At 47.2% G+C, this 14,442-nt stretch overlaps 1 protein-coding gene across 4 annotated transcripts in view; it reads left to right on the top strand.

The window, feature by feature from the left end:
- Positions 1-13,809, top strand: part of CHD7 (chromodomain helicase DNA binding protein 7) — a 179,026-nt gene extending 165,217 nt beyond the window's left edge. For 2 of the 4 annotated variants that reach the window (XM_059902339.1, XM_059902340.1), the window contains exons 29-37: positions 365-593; positions 817-1,766; positions 2,532-2,692; positions 4,853-5,080; positions 5,309-5,752; positions 8,775-8,996; positions 10,051-10,191; positions 10,410-10,514; positions 11,819-13,809. In XM_059902339.1, the coding sequence (XP_059758322.1) occupies positions 365-593; positions 817-1,766; positions 2,532-2,692; positions 4,853-5,080; positions 5,309-5,752; positions 8,775-8,996; positions 10,051-10,191; positions 10,410-10,514; positions 11,819-12,787 (3,449 nt within the window). In that variant the 3' untranslated portion in view covers positions 12,788-13,809. The remainder of the gene's footprint in view (positions 1-364; positions 594-816; positions 1,767-2,531; positions 2,693-4,852; positions 5,081-5,308; positions 5,753-8,774; positions 8,997-10,050; positions 10,192-10,409; positions 10,515-11,818) is intronic. The other 2 variants (XM_059902343.1, XM_059902342.1) reach the window with 2 other exon arrangements.
- Positions 13,810-14,442: the final 633 nt, after the last annotated feature.

Raw genomic sequence — 14,442 nt, 5'->3', positions numbered from 1 at the left:
CACTACTACCCTTTTTTCCTAATGTAAGATCGTTAGCTAACAATTATGTGATTGTTTTTTACGTTCAAGATTATCACATTACAGGAGAGCACCCTTATCCTGTAGTTTGCGGCACAAAGTATGTTTCTTTATGTAGGACTGACGTATGACCTTGGGTTTTTTCCCCCTAAGGAGCTGAGAAAGAAATGGTTTACAAGTTCCACACTAACATCACTCCTTATTTATATTTTAAAAACGAGAGCACTACGATGCCCTTTCCCACGCTGCCATTTGAACGTTAGCGAGTCATCTCGTTTTGCTGGGAAACCCCGTGTATGGCGAGGTTATGGCTACACGTTCAGACACCTTCTCTTCGATTCCCCAGGCAAGCACAGCGAGGGCAGCGCTGAGTTAGGCCAGCTCTACTGGCCCAATACCTCGACCCTGACCACCCGTCTGCGCAGGCTCATTACCGCCTATCAGCGCAGCTATAAAAGGCAGCAGATGAGGCAGGAGGCCCTGATGAAGACCGACCGGCGGAGACGGCGGCCCCGGGAGGAAGTGCGGGCCCTGGAAGCTGAAAGGGAGGCTATCATATCGGAGAAACGGCAGAAGTGAGTTTCCGAGGGTTTACCATCGCCTGGTACCCTGCCCTCTCCTCCGCTCTTCTCCACCCGCGGGAGGCAGGCATCGCAGGCAAGATAACCGCCGTCAAAGCGGCCCCCCCAGAAAGAGACAAGCCCTGTGAATTAAGTTCAGGGCAAACGAGAAAAAGCAGTAATAAACGTGAAGCCTTTTTACGCAGCCCGAGTCCGGCTAACGTCTCCTTTCTGACAGGTGGACGAGACGGGAAGAGGCGGACTTTTACCGCGTGGTGTCCACGTTTGGGGTTATTTTTGACCCGGCGAAACAGCAGTTCGACTGGAACCAATTCCGAGCCTTTGCCAGGCTTGACAAGAAGTCCGATGAGAGTCTGGAGAAGTACTTCAGCTGCTTCGTGGCCATGTGCCGGCGGGTGTGTCGCGTGCCCGCCAAGCCAGATGGCGGTAGGTTCGCCGGGCACGGAACAGCGGGGCGGGGGCGGGGCGGGCGCCCTCGGGTGACACGCGCTCCCCCTGCCGCAGAGCCGCCCGACCTGCCCTCGGCGATCGAGCCCATCACGGAGGAGCGGGCCTCACGCACCCTGTACCGCATCGAGCTGCTGCGGAAGATCCGCGAGCAGGTGCTGCGCCACCCGCAGCTGGCCGAGCGGCTCCGGCTCTGCCAGCCCAGCCTGGACCTGCCCGAGTGGTGGGAGTGCGGCAGGCACGACCGGGACCTGCTGGTGGGCGCCGCCAAGCACGGGGTCAGCCGCACGGACTACCACATCCTCAACGACCCCGAGCTCTCCTTCCTGGACGCGCACAAAACCTTCGCCCAGACTCGAGGGGCGGCCGGCGCCCCGGCCCTGAGCGCGCTGGCCCTGGGCTTTGGCCAGACGCCCGCCGCCGCCGCCGCTGCCCCCGCCGCCGCCCCGGGCCAGGAGGAGAAGGCGGGAGGGGCCGAGGCCAAGGCCGGGGAGGCGGGGGAGGCCGAGGTGAAGGAGGAGGAGGAGGAGGCCGAGGGCGGCGGGAAGGACCGGAAGCAGGACCGCGAGGCCGAGCCCGGCGCCGGGAAGAGCGAGCCGAGAGGGGTGGAGGTCGGTGCGGACACGGGGCCCAAGTCCATTTCAGAAAAGGGTTCCGAGGAGGACGAAGAGGAAAAGCTGGAGGACGATGACAAGTCGGAAGAGTCTTCCCAGCCCGAAGGTAACTCCTGGCCCTTCCGGCCTCTCCTGACCCCATCCCCGCAGGTGTCTTCCTGGTCTTCCTGTCATGTGACCAGTGCTCTTTTTTTGGGGGGGGTCGTTTTAAAGGTGATGAGTGTACATTTCCTTCTGTGAAGGAATAGTGTCAGGTTATGCCTAGATGTACGTTTTGCTCTGATACAATGTGTAAGTATGCTATTTCGAACGACTTAACTTCCCAGGAGGGTTTTACAGACACTAACAATTTTAAAACAAATGATGCTTTATTTTTCATTCCGAAGTAAAGGGTGGGAGTAGAATCTGGGAAGAACCAGTTCTCTTCCTGAGTCCCAGGTAGGTTGCCGTACCTGCCACGAAGGAGAAATGCAGTGCCGCGTTGTACTTTTCTGCCGGAGCTGCGGCTCGGAACTGTGGCCAACGCATTAGACCTTTTCCTGGTGGAGGAACAGAGGTCCTGCCGGCTCAGAGGCTTGGCTGTCATTCAGCCTCCTGCGAGACTTGTTCGCAGGATGCCTGACGACTAGTGACGTAACGTCCCTAAGCCTCTACTTCCTCATCTGTAAAACAGGAATAACACCATCTATGTGAAAGGGCCCTTGCAAGCTTTAAGCGACAAGATTTGTAACATGCCTAATACCACTGTAGCCGTAGTAGGTACTCGATAAAATGGAGCTCATCAGCATTCAGATATTAAATCATGTCTTTTCTACACTCCCTTTTCAGCGATATGCTGGTTGTGAGTGATGCACATTAACTCATTTCTCAGCAGGAACTGTCTCGAGAGGGAAGAATTTTGATGAAGAGAGCAATGCTTCCATGAGCACTGCTAGGGATGAGACCCGAGACGGATTCTACATGGAGGATGGAGATCCGTCCGTAGCTCAGCTCCTTCATGAAAGAACGTTTGCCTTCTCATTTTGGCCTAAGGTTGGTGGGGTTTTGTTGTTGTTGTTGTTTTGGTGACCAAAAAAGATTAGGGTGGAGGAAATCATTCTAGCTTTGATTTTTCAACTAATTTTAAGGTAAACTCTGACACAGTGTATGAAGATTGTAGATTTTTCTTGTATTTTTAAAAGAATGATCTGGGGAAGCCCAAAGAAAAAATTCTGTGGAATACTTTTTAAATAGGATAGGAAAGGTGCCAGGAAGCAAAGCTAATAAGAAAAAAGAACTGTTTATAAGGATCTTTGGTTCCTCGCGGTTTTTTAGATTATTTGTCTAGTACAGTCTATGGATTATTGTTTCAAAAGACTCACCCATCTGACAAAATAAAATGTGTGTATCTTTTTTAAAAAGAATTTTTTGTTGTGGTCAAAAACACATACCATGAAATTTACAATCTTGACTGTTTTTAAGTGTGTAGTTGGGTAGAGTTAAATATTTTCAGGTTGTTGTAAAAGAGACCCCCAGGACTTTTTTATCTTGCAAGACTGAAACTCCTTCCCTGTAGATCAACTCCCCTGCCCCACTGCCTCTAGACAACTACTATTCTACTTTCTGTTTCTGTGAACTTGACTACTTTAGCTTAGATATCTCATATAAGTGGAATCATACAGTACTAGTTCTTTTGTGACTGGCTTATTTCACTTAGTATAATGTCCTCAAGGTCCCTCTGTGTCAAAGCATGTAACAGGATTTCCTTCTGCTTTAAGGCTGAATAATATTCTATCGTGTGTATATACCACATTTTCTTTATCCATTCATCCATCATTGGGACATTTGGGTACCTTCCTCCTCTTGGCTTATTATGGTGCTACTGTAAATGTGAATGTACTAATATCTCTTTGAGACCCTGCTTTCATTTCTTTTGGAAACATACCCATAAGTAGTATTGCTGGATCATGTGATGGTTCTATTTTTAATTTTGGGGGGAACATCTGTACTGTTTTCCATAGCCATTGTCCCATTTTGTAATCCCGACAACAATGCCCGAGGGAACCTGTGTGGTCTTTAAAACTGTGTGTTTTGGTTTTTTTTAAAATCCTGAAGCAGAACTTTCAGATTTAAGACAACTTTATACATTTGGAACCCTGTAATCTTCTGAACTGGGGAGAGGGTGGGCGTTGACCCATTTGCTCGAATACATTATGAGATAATTCCAAATGTAGTTATCTATAACCAAAAGCAAAGTAGAAATTACTTTTTTGGCTAACTGGCATAATTTTATAATGAATTCCTATGTAATTTGGGTCTGTTTCTCAGGGTGGGGAGATAATCATCCTAATCACCCTAACAGCGCTGTCTGGTTTAAAACAAACAACACAAAAAAGGCTTCCGTCGACTCATCCCCAGGCTGCTCTCCCATAGTGTTAATTGTGAAAGAAACAATGTGAAATTTTTAACTGAAGAGTGTACCATCGGAGACATTTTTTTTTCCTCTGTATGCTCCCGTATTTCCCCCGTTTTGCTAGTCTCCCTTATTGAGTTGAGAAGGCAGCTTCCCAGGTAAGCCGAAAGGCCTATAGTAGCAGGCTTTTAATCTATGGAAACTGGGTCTAAGAGCTATAATTAGAAATTTTTAAAGTACACGCTTCAATGAAACTCGAAGTGATAATAGGTGGGAGATGCAAATTGACACTCATTAGGTGTTCCTAGGTTGGTGCCCATTCGTAATGCTGAACTTTATTAATAGTGACGCTAATGATGTCCCACTTCCTGGGACAGGCTGCGGTCCAGCCTGGGGACTGAAGCAGCAGAGCGTCGAGAAGCTGACTGCAGGCTTCCATTGTCACCTGCTGACGTGCACCAACAATCTTTAGCCTACACAACAGTTACTTGTAAAACATGGGGACATCTTAGAGGTGGTGGTTATGTAACGTTCTCTCGTTTATGTGATTCATTGTTCATAATTGAAAAATGCTGAGTCTTATGTGTTGCGGCCACCTTCAGACCTCACACCAGAGTAAAGTGGTTCTGGTGGGTTTGGTTTATTTCCATGCTTGTTTGCTTTTTGTTTACTTTTGCTTTTCGCCCGCCCCGTCTGCTTTTAAGCCTTTTCTGCTCTTCAGCGTCTCAGTGGATGTATTTATCTCGTAATTTTCACCAGGTCTTTGTTACAGTTTCGTGTGACTTTTCTTCTCCCTCCAGGATCGAGTAATGATAAACCGATTAGACAACATCTGTGAAGCAGTGTTGAAAGGCAAATGGCCGGTAAATAGGCGCCAGATGTTTGATTTCCAGGGCCTCATCCCCGGCTACACGCCCCCCACCGCCGACAGTCCCCTGCAGAAGAGGAGCCTGGCCGAGCTCTCCATGGTGGGTCAGGCGAGCGTCAGTGGCAGCGAGGACCTCACCACTTCCCCTCAGTTGTCCAAGGTCAGTTAGGGCGCTTTGCTGGTGCCGCTTAAAGATGAGCTCCCTTGACTCAGTGTGGAAGCTCGTGTTCACTGGTCCTACTGAGCAATGAGAAGGCTGCTGTCTCCTCAGCTCCGTTCAGCAGCCTCGGATGTTTAATTCCTTAAGCTTCTCGTGCCTGCTTTCCGCGAGCCAGCCCGTGCAGCAGGTGCGGTTTTGGCTCACTCTTGTGTTGGGATTTCTCAACAGGAAGACGCCCTCAACCTCTCTGTCCCGCGCCAGCGGAGGAGGAGGAGGAGAAAGATCGAAATCGAGGCCGAAAGAGCTGCCAAGCGGCGAAACCTCATGGAGATGGTTGCCCAGCTGCGGGAGAATCAGGTGGTCTCGGAAAACGGACAAGAGAAAGTTGTCGATTTATCAAAGGCCTCGAGAGAGGCAGCAAGCTCTACCTCAAGTTTTTCATCTCTGACTTCAAAGTTTATCTTGCCTAATGTCTCGGCGCCCATGTCTGATGCCTTTAAGACCCAGATGGAGCTGCTCCAGGCGGGCCTGTCCCGCACGCCCGCCCGGCATCTGCTCAACGGCTCCCTCGCGGACGGAGAGCCTCCCGTGAAGAGGAGGCGGGGAAGGAGGAAAAACGTGGAGGGCCTCGACCTGCTGTTCATGAGCCACAAACGGACGTCATTGAGTGCAGTAAGTCCAGGGCTGGCTCCCCCCGCGTGCCCGCGCTGGCGGCCCGGGTCCCGGCTCTGCTGCCCACTCCGGGGCGCGAAAGCCGGCCCCTTCCGCTAAAGAAGGAGTCGCGACGGACAGAGTCGTGGTTCTGAGCCGGTAAACTGTGTTGAGCGTTGACGCAGATCACTCGGCCTGAACCATGGGTAGCTTGAGGATTTACTCTTCCCAAGATCCTAATATATTGATCACTCTCGGAAGACTAGCCCAAAAACAAAAACATGTTCTTCTGAGCCTGTGATCGTTACCTCTGAACCCTCGAGGTGGAAAAAGCTTCTGCTCTTAAAAGTATCCATCTGTTTGGGGCCTGGCGTTTATTAGATTTGTTCAGTTTCAGACTTAAGATTTGTGTTCGCATGCAAAGCTAGCGATTGCAAATCCTCTTGCCTCCGGAAGCAGATATTTAAAAAATCTCAACTGAATTGAGGTCTGTGCTAGTTTAGGTTTGCAAGAAATATGTGTGTCAGTGGATTTTGTCATTTTCTTCTTCAATTCAAAGGAAATGAGTGCAGTGTAATCAAAATAACTCTCTTCCTTAATCCGCTTCAACCACTCACCTAAAAAAGTGCCGCCCAACTAACGATGAGGTTTTACCCCAGAGAACCTGATTACACGAAGTCTTTTTAAAGCACTAAAATTGGTACAAGATACTGTAAGCCTTTGGATGTGAAACCCGAATCAGCACAGAGGTGCTGGAGCTCATGCCCAAGGAGATGGGATGCCCGCGGCAGGCCCATCCCCTGGGCGGCGGGACACAGTTTGGGAAACACCGAGGGGAGACGTTTGTTTCAATATGTTTTTCCTTACTTCATTCCTATTATTATTTCCCCATTTTTTACTTCTTGAATTTAGAGGAAACTTAATAAAAGAGTAGGGAAGGCGTGGTCAAGTTAGAGTCTCGAAGTGGCAAAATAGCCTTCACTGAAACTTGCCCCCTAGTGGGGTCTGATTAAACCAGAAGCATCCGGGTGGTTAAAAGGTAATTTTCAAAACTCATTACGAATGTACCAGTGGTAGTAATGGTCATTTTTGTTGATCATCTGACTGCTTCTAGAATCTTGAAAAATACACCTCACAGTGGATCAGCTGTGATTGTTTTTTCCCTAAGTTAAAACGCCATTTCTAGGTGTGTGGTCCCCAAAGTGGCATCGCCAGCCATTAGCTTCCTGCTGGGAACCACCATGATGCTTTGATAGGTTTTGTTCACTGAACAAACATCAACAAATTGGGAGTTTCTGCAGCTCACACACGGGTTCATTTACTGTCTTTCAATTTGAATCTCACGTTTGTCTGTGGACCCAGCGTCAGGGGTTAACAGTCAGTGCGACCAAGTGCTGTTTCCTATTGTAGTTATACACCCTGTATTAAACTTATGGCTGACTTTATTCATTCACATATTTTAAGCTGTCCCTAGGAATTTATTGTTTTTTCCCCTAAAGTCATATTTAGCAACCTGGCTCAAAACTCCTAACAGATGTTAAGAAAATGTATTTTTATCTTTATTTTTTTAATTTTTTTTTAATTCCTATCTGTTGGAATTTGGGAATTCCTCATTTGGTATTATAGAGGGTTATGTGCGTGCACATAAAATACAAGGAGAATGCTGATTGGTCTGTAAATAAACTGAGTAGTGAAGAGGTATAGAGGTCGGCAAGGTTACTTGTGTGGAACAAGACAGATCCCAAAATCTTGTGTTGTGTTAGCATTCAAACTGGAGACCACTGTGCAGCCGTGAAAAGTAAGTAAGTTGTGAGAGCCAACCCCGCCCTGTGCCAGGCACGGGGATGCGAAGAATAAAGGCCCAACGGGTGCTTGCACCAGAGAACTCAGTGTAGAAGATGGGTGACAAATAACAACATATCACTGTTTTGAGAAGTCCCTGGGGTACTTTGAAAACCCAAAGGAAGCATGGGACTGGAGGAGGAGGATATGGGGAGAAACATATGGGGAAGTTTCCCTGGAGTTGGTCATACCTCGGTGAAATTTTGAAGGTTGTATGGGGGTAAGTCATTTGAAAAGAGGGGGTGGGGAGAGCATGTGCAAAGGGACTGAGGCCAGAGAGAGCCTATCATGTCTGGTGAACTGAAAGTTACTGGCCAGGGAATTTGGTGAGGAGGCAGCTTCAGCAGAGATGACCTTGGCGACAAGGTAGGATGCACATCACAGAGGGCTGTGATTGCTATGCTAAAGAACTTGGATTTTATCCTGAAAGTGATGCAGATTCAGCTATCAAAATAGCTTAAACAGGGGAGTGGTGTAACATGACTTTTGAGCAGAGTGGAGGTTGCATTAAAGAAGGGTGGGACTAGAATCAGGTAGACCGTTTAGGAGTAATGCAGTGATACGGGTGGTCAGTGACGGAGACCTGAGCCAAAGCGGGAACAGTAGGGAAGGACAGATGGGCCTCACTGAAGATGTCTGCAGGTTGAAATAACAGAGTTTGAGGACCAGTGGCTGGGCGATGGTAGAGTCTCAACTCCAACTCAACTTCAGTTAGAGTTGATCTTCCCAGTGTTGCCACACACGCCTAATATGAACTATTGTACTACCGACAAAAGTGTACTGATCACAGAGTGCCAAAAAGCTAGGTATAAACTGGCTTTTGGAACATTCCTCTAATTATAATTTCTTGAATGATGCTATCCAGGGATCCCCAAAAGAGATTGAGAGGCTACCTTTCATGCATATCGGGCTCAGACTCCACTGCCTGTGTCATGCCCCTAGTGGCTTGCCTAAGATCTCAAACGTGGAGCGGTGATGGACTGTCAATTTTCTACCCCATCACTAATTCTACAATGTGAAGAATGATACGCGTTCCATCTTCTCATTGAATAGCTGTTCCCAAACTGCCATTGTTTCAAGTAACTTTCTTCCCCTTTATGAGCAGAGATCCATTATGCTAGGCTAGCGTCTCCTCGGGCTAGGATGTTGTCAGGATCTCTCTCTTCACGTGAGAATTCCGACCACTGTCAACTTTCTGCAGGAGGATGCTGAGGTGACCAAAGCTTTTGAAGAAGATATAGAGACCCCACCTACAAGAAACATTCCTTCTCCTGGACAGCTGGACCCAGACACGCGGATCCCTGTTATAAATCTCGAAGATGGGACTAGGCTGGTGGGGGAAGAAGCCCCTAAAAATAAGGACTTAGTTGAATGGCTGAAGCTGCATCCCGCTTACACTGTTGATATGCCAAGTTACGTACCAGTGAGTATCACGGAGTGTAGAGTTGGGAGGGTTCTTGCTCAGTCAGTCCATTTCCTTCTCCCACGCGACGGAGAAATCCCTGGTCCCTCTGCCTTTCGCTTGACTGTCTCGTCATCTCGGACGTTTCCCAGTTTTTGTCACTGTATATTCTATGTTAGAGAAACTAGCTTCAGGTCTGTCCTACGTGAAGGGGGCAGCCTTGTAGTTATTTGAAGACGCCTAGTATGCATTTCCTTGCTTTTTCCTTCTCCCACCAAATAGATGTGATTTTTTTTCTGTTACTCTTCACATGGTGTGGTTTCCAGGGGGGTCTCGTTATTGGGAAAACACTCCCCAACGTGCTCTAATTGGTCTCTGGATTGGGTCTGCCCAGCACAGACTATTAGGAAGCTGTTACTGCAGAGATCTGAGCCCCTAACACAGCCCAAAACTTTATTAGCTTCTTTCTTAAACAACTAACACTCAATGCCATTTATTAAACATGAGACAGGATCTCCAGATGATTTGTCCCTTAAACTGCTTGCTAGCTAGTTGTGCACATGTTTTACGTCCTATAACTTATGTGATTGAATTTTAAAAACTTAAGTGTTTACATTTTATCTTGTTGAGTTCCTGCCACTCAGAATGCACCCTCCTGCAAAGGCTCTTTTATCCCTTGGGTTGTTTCTTCTCATGTACAGTCGCATGTCGTAGATGTGAGATCACCTCTGTATCCACTCAAGTCTCTGAGTAGAGATTAGCAGAGGTACCAGACATAGTTTCCTTTTCAAATACCATGACTTGGTTAAACATTTGAAGAAAAGATTTTAAGCAAGTTATTGAGAGATAAAAGGAAAACCGTATTCTCCGCTTCTAAGTTTGTTCCTTAAGTAAAGGAAAAAGAGAATAGTCTTTCCTTTCAAAGGAAACTATGGTTTCTAGTAATTAAAATGATTCTTGAAACTTCCATAGTAATTGAAAATGGCTTGACTGTTCTGTTTGTCATTTATATAGGAAAGAATAAGTACTAAGTACAATTTTACTAAGTATGTTGTTTGTTTTTGTTTTTTTGCAGAAGAATGCAGATGTGCTGTTTTCCTCATTTCAGAAACCGAAACAGAAACGACACAGATGTCGAAACCCTAATAAATTGGATATAAACACTTTGACAGGAGAAGAAAGGGTGCCTGTTGTCAATAAACGAAATGGGAAGAAGGTAAACATTGGGAAAGGGAATTGATCTCTATGTGATTTCTTTTCCCAGAAAGAAGTGTTTTATTCTGACATCTTTTATAGGGGAAAAGAATCATGTTTCTTCCAGAATACATGTATATTTATATGATCTGTGTATGTATATGTGTAGATATACAGATGGGAGGGGGAGAGGGAAGAATTTGTCTGTTTCTAAATCATTTTCCGAATGCCTCTCCCTAGATGGGTGGAGCTATGGCGCCTCCGATGAAGGATCTACCCCGGTGGCTGGAAGAAAACCCCGAGTTTGCAGTTGCCCCAGACTGGACCGATATAGTCAAGCAGTCTGTAAGTACAGACTCTGCCTTTCTGTCCAGAAAGGTATCTGTACAAAACTGTTTTCCTGAATTTTTCTTTATTTTCTGTGGGCCATTAATTATTCAATGATAACTTATTCTTGGCTTAAAAGAGTTGACATAATGCATCATTTTCATACATCATTAATACATCATCATTCCTTGTATCAATATGTCATTAATCCACCAAAGTGGATTAATTTGACAGCTCTGATTTAAAGGGATTGTATAGAAATATGCATTCACAGTCTTAGAGGCAGACTTGCTCCAGGGAGGAATGCCCCAGGTAAACCTGGTTAACAGCATCTGTGGAATGGAATTTATGGTGGTTGAGATCCTTAAGATTAACTGTGATTTCTGATTTTAAAATAAACGAAAAAATACAGCAATTCTGCCTAAGCATTAATTTCACTATTTCTTTTTAAAATTAATTTGTTTAAAAGTCTTGATTTCTTATTGTTTGTCTGTTTAAAGTATACAGTAAAAGTGCTTATTTTTCTTTTGGTACACAGTTCTATCAGTCTTCACACATGGATGGTTTCTTGAACGGCCACCATAATCAGAATACAGACAGTTCTGTGACTCGCCCAAATTCCTTTGTATTATTCTCTGTCCCCACCCCTAGCCCAGGGCAACCGCTCACTGATCTGTTCTCCATCCCTAGAGCTTTGTCTTTTTGAGGATGTCGCCTAAACAGAAGCATAAATTACGTACCCTTTTTGAGACGGCTTTCTTCGCTCAGATTGAGATTCACCCAAGTGGTTCCATGTGTCACAAGTTTCGCTGCCGATCTGGCTTCTGTGTGTGGATGTACCCCTGGGTGTGGTTACGCATCACCCATGGAAGGACACCTGGGCTGTTTTCAGACTTTGACAATTATGAGTAGAACTGCTATAAACATTCATGTACAGGTTTTTGTGTGAACATGAGTTTTTGTTTCTCCAGGGTAGATCCTAAAATATAACTTTAATTAAATGTTCCATAGTTTTCGACTTCCTTCTGGTGTGCTATTTCTCGAGTTAGCTATGGATGCAGATATCTTGACATTTACGTCACCGATAGAGCAGCCTTTAACATTTTTTTTCTGCAATTCAGCATAATTCCGTGAGCTATGTAATGCTAAAAACGAGAAGTTTTGCTTTCTGAGGTCTGATCCTTGAGCTTTTAGAATGGAAATAATTGCTTGTGTACTTCCATTCCGAGTGTCAGTGTTCAGTCCATCACAAAGGCCCGCGTGGAAATGAGGTTTTCTTCCGCAGCTTTGATAGCCCCTGTTTGCCCCTTCTTTCCTTTCAGGGTTTCGTTCCTGAGTCGATGTTTGACCGTCTTCTCACTGGACCCGTGGTGCGGGGAGAGGGGGCGAGCCGGCGGGGACGGAGGCCCAAAAGTGAAATCGCTCGCGCCGCGGCCGCGGCCGCGGCCGTGGCCTCCACGTCGGGCATCAACCCCCTGTTGGTGAACAGCCTGTTCGCTGGGATGGACCTGACGAGCCTGCAGAGCCTCCAGAACCTCCAGTCTCTGCAGCTGGCCGGCCTCATGGGCTTCCCTCCGGGACTGGCCACGGCCACGGCCACGGCCGCCGCCGCCGCCGCCGCCGGAGGCGACGCCAAGAACCCGGCCGCCGTGCTGCCCCTGGTGCTGCCGGGCGTGGCCGGCCTGCCCAGCATGTTCGGGCTGGGCGGGCTGCTCAACACCCCGCTGTCGGCCGCCGCCGCCGCCGCCGCCGCCGCCGCCGCCGCCGCCGGCAACACCGCGGCCGCGGCCGGCCCCGCGGAGCCGGAAGACGGCGCGTGCAAAGCGGAGGAGAAGGGCAACGAGGACGAGGACGAGAACAAGGACTCGGAGAAAAGCACAGACGCCGCTCCGGGCCCGGACTCCGCGAATGGCTCTGTTGGTGCTGCTACTGCCCCGGCCGGCCTGCCCTCCAGCCCGCTCGCCTTCAACCCCTTCCTGCTGTCCACCATGGCCCCGGGCCTCTTCTACCCGTCCATGTTTCTACCTCCGGGACTGGGGGGATTGACGCTGCCGGGCTTCCCCGCCTTGGCGGGGCTGCAGAACGCCGTGGGCTCCGGCGACGACAAGGCTCCCGACAAGGCCGAGGGGGGCGCCTTTCCGGAAGAGGAGACCCTCGAGGGCAGCGACGCCGAGGAGAGCCTGGACAAGACGGCGGAGTCCTCAGTCTTAGAAGACGAGATAGCACAGGGCGAAGAGCTAGACTCACTCGACGGGGGGGACGAAATAGAAAACAATGAAAATGATGGATAACCAGTACCAGTTCCAGTTAAAGTGTTTAAAACTTTTGACAAGTGGTAGTCCTACTGTTTACACTCACAGTTAATGTTCATACCTAGTTTTATAAGCTGTTCTGTAACATAGTGTAGCAAAAGAAAAAAAAAAAAAGTCCAAGTCATGTTATACAGGTGTGTCAAAAGGTATCTTGGTCATTAAGTATTGTGCAGTGCATTATTTATTATCCCTAGGAGAGATGAAATTTGAGAGATGATCATGTCTTTTTAAGGAAACTTACATAATGCTCTGCTTTTTTTTTTTTTTTTTTTTTTCCCTTTCCTTTTCTTTTGGTACCATTGGTATTATAATAAAGAGCAATTTGTAACCAAGTGGCACGAATGGAAGGAAGTGCTGCTCAAAGGAAGTATGAAGTTATATATTTAATTTTTTAATTTTAATTTTTTTGCTGTGAAGGTCAAGATGAAATTTACCATACATATCATCCTTGCTCATTTGTTTCCCTTTTTGACTACACGGGGGTTCCCACACTTGCGCATCACACACATCCATACACTCTGACAATCTCCACCTTAGTGTGAACGTCTCTGTCCCGAGGCGCAGCAATAATAAGGCAGCTGTTGAATGTGAAGGGTCCCTTTGGAAATTAACCTACTGGGAGGGTTCTTGCCAGACAGAACTGCAGTTCCATTGTCTCGTGGTCTTGTAATGCACTGGTATAAACAAAATAAATAGATGAATAAATAAAGAGTGAGAGAAGAGAGAATCAGGTACCTTTTTTAAATTAAAGGACTTTGTTACTTTAGCCACAAGCTAAAACAGCATTACCTCAGCTCTAAACTAGCCTTGAAGTTTACAGACATGACTTTGTAAATGTATTGTTTTTCTTTGTTGTGATGTCCTTTTATTTTTTTTCCTTTGAAAACTGCTATCATGTAAGATAAAATGTAAATTGCTGCCAACTGTAGTAATGATGCTTTTAATAAAAGTGACCCATGATATGCAGAGATGTAATTATAGAATGTAGTAGGGTAGGGGAACTGGTTTCACTCTATTTTTTGTATTCGCAATAGATGCAAATACAGCATTCTGGCCTTTGTACAGTTTCTTGATATATCCTCCTATACCAGATTAGCTGTTGGTAATATGCTAAACTGATTGTCTTCCGACTAGACTGGAAGAAAAACCTCACATTACCTTGACATAATTCCACTCCAGATATCTCGACAGAACCACACGCAGAAACCTCCCATTACTCGCTCAAAAGGGCATCCGAGGCTGAGACTACTTAAAAAAACGTGTGCAGCGTCTGATAATGTGGTACACCGAGGAACAAAAGGTCAAAAGAAAAATGAGGCTTTAATAGGCACAATATCTGGGTCATTTATCCTCGGTTAATGGGTAGAAAAACACAATGCCGTGGTGTCAGCAAGGGACGCAAAGGCACTCTGGTGTCCTGAGGACCCGGGCTCGGTGCCAGCGCCACGGAACCCCACGTGGAACGAGCAGGGACCCGCCGCAGCAAGCGCAGGCGAGCGCGAGCATGCGCAGGCGAGCGCGAGCATGCGCATGCGCACGCACACGCGCACAGGCAGGCACGCACACGCGCACGTGCAGGTACGCGCACGCACGGGATGGGAGCCGCTGGTTCGTGCCCTTCTTTCTGACCGCTG

The sequence above is a fragment of the Balaenoptera ricei genome, chromosome 17, assembly GCF_028023285.1.
Source record: "Balaenoptera ricei isolate mBalRic1 chromosome 17, mBalRic1.hap2, whole genome shotgun sequence".
Classification (NCBI taxonomy): domain Eukaryota; kingdom Metazoa; phylum Chordata; class Mammalia; order Artiodactyla; family Balaenopteridae; genus Balaenoptera; species Balaenoptera ricei.
This window is presented reverse-complemented; position numbering and strand designations above follow the sequence as displayed.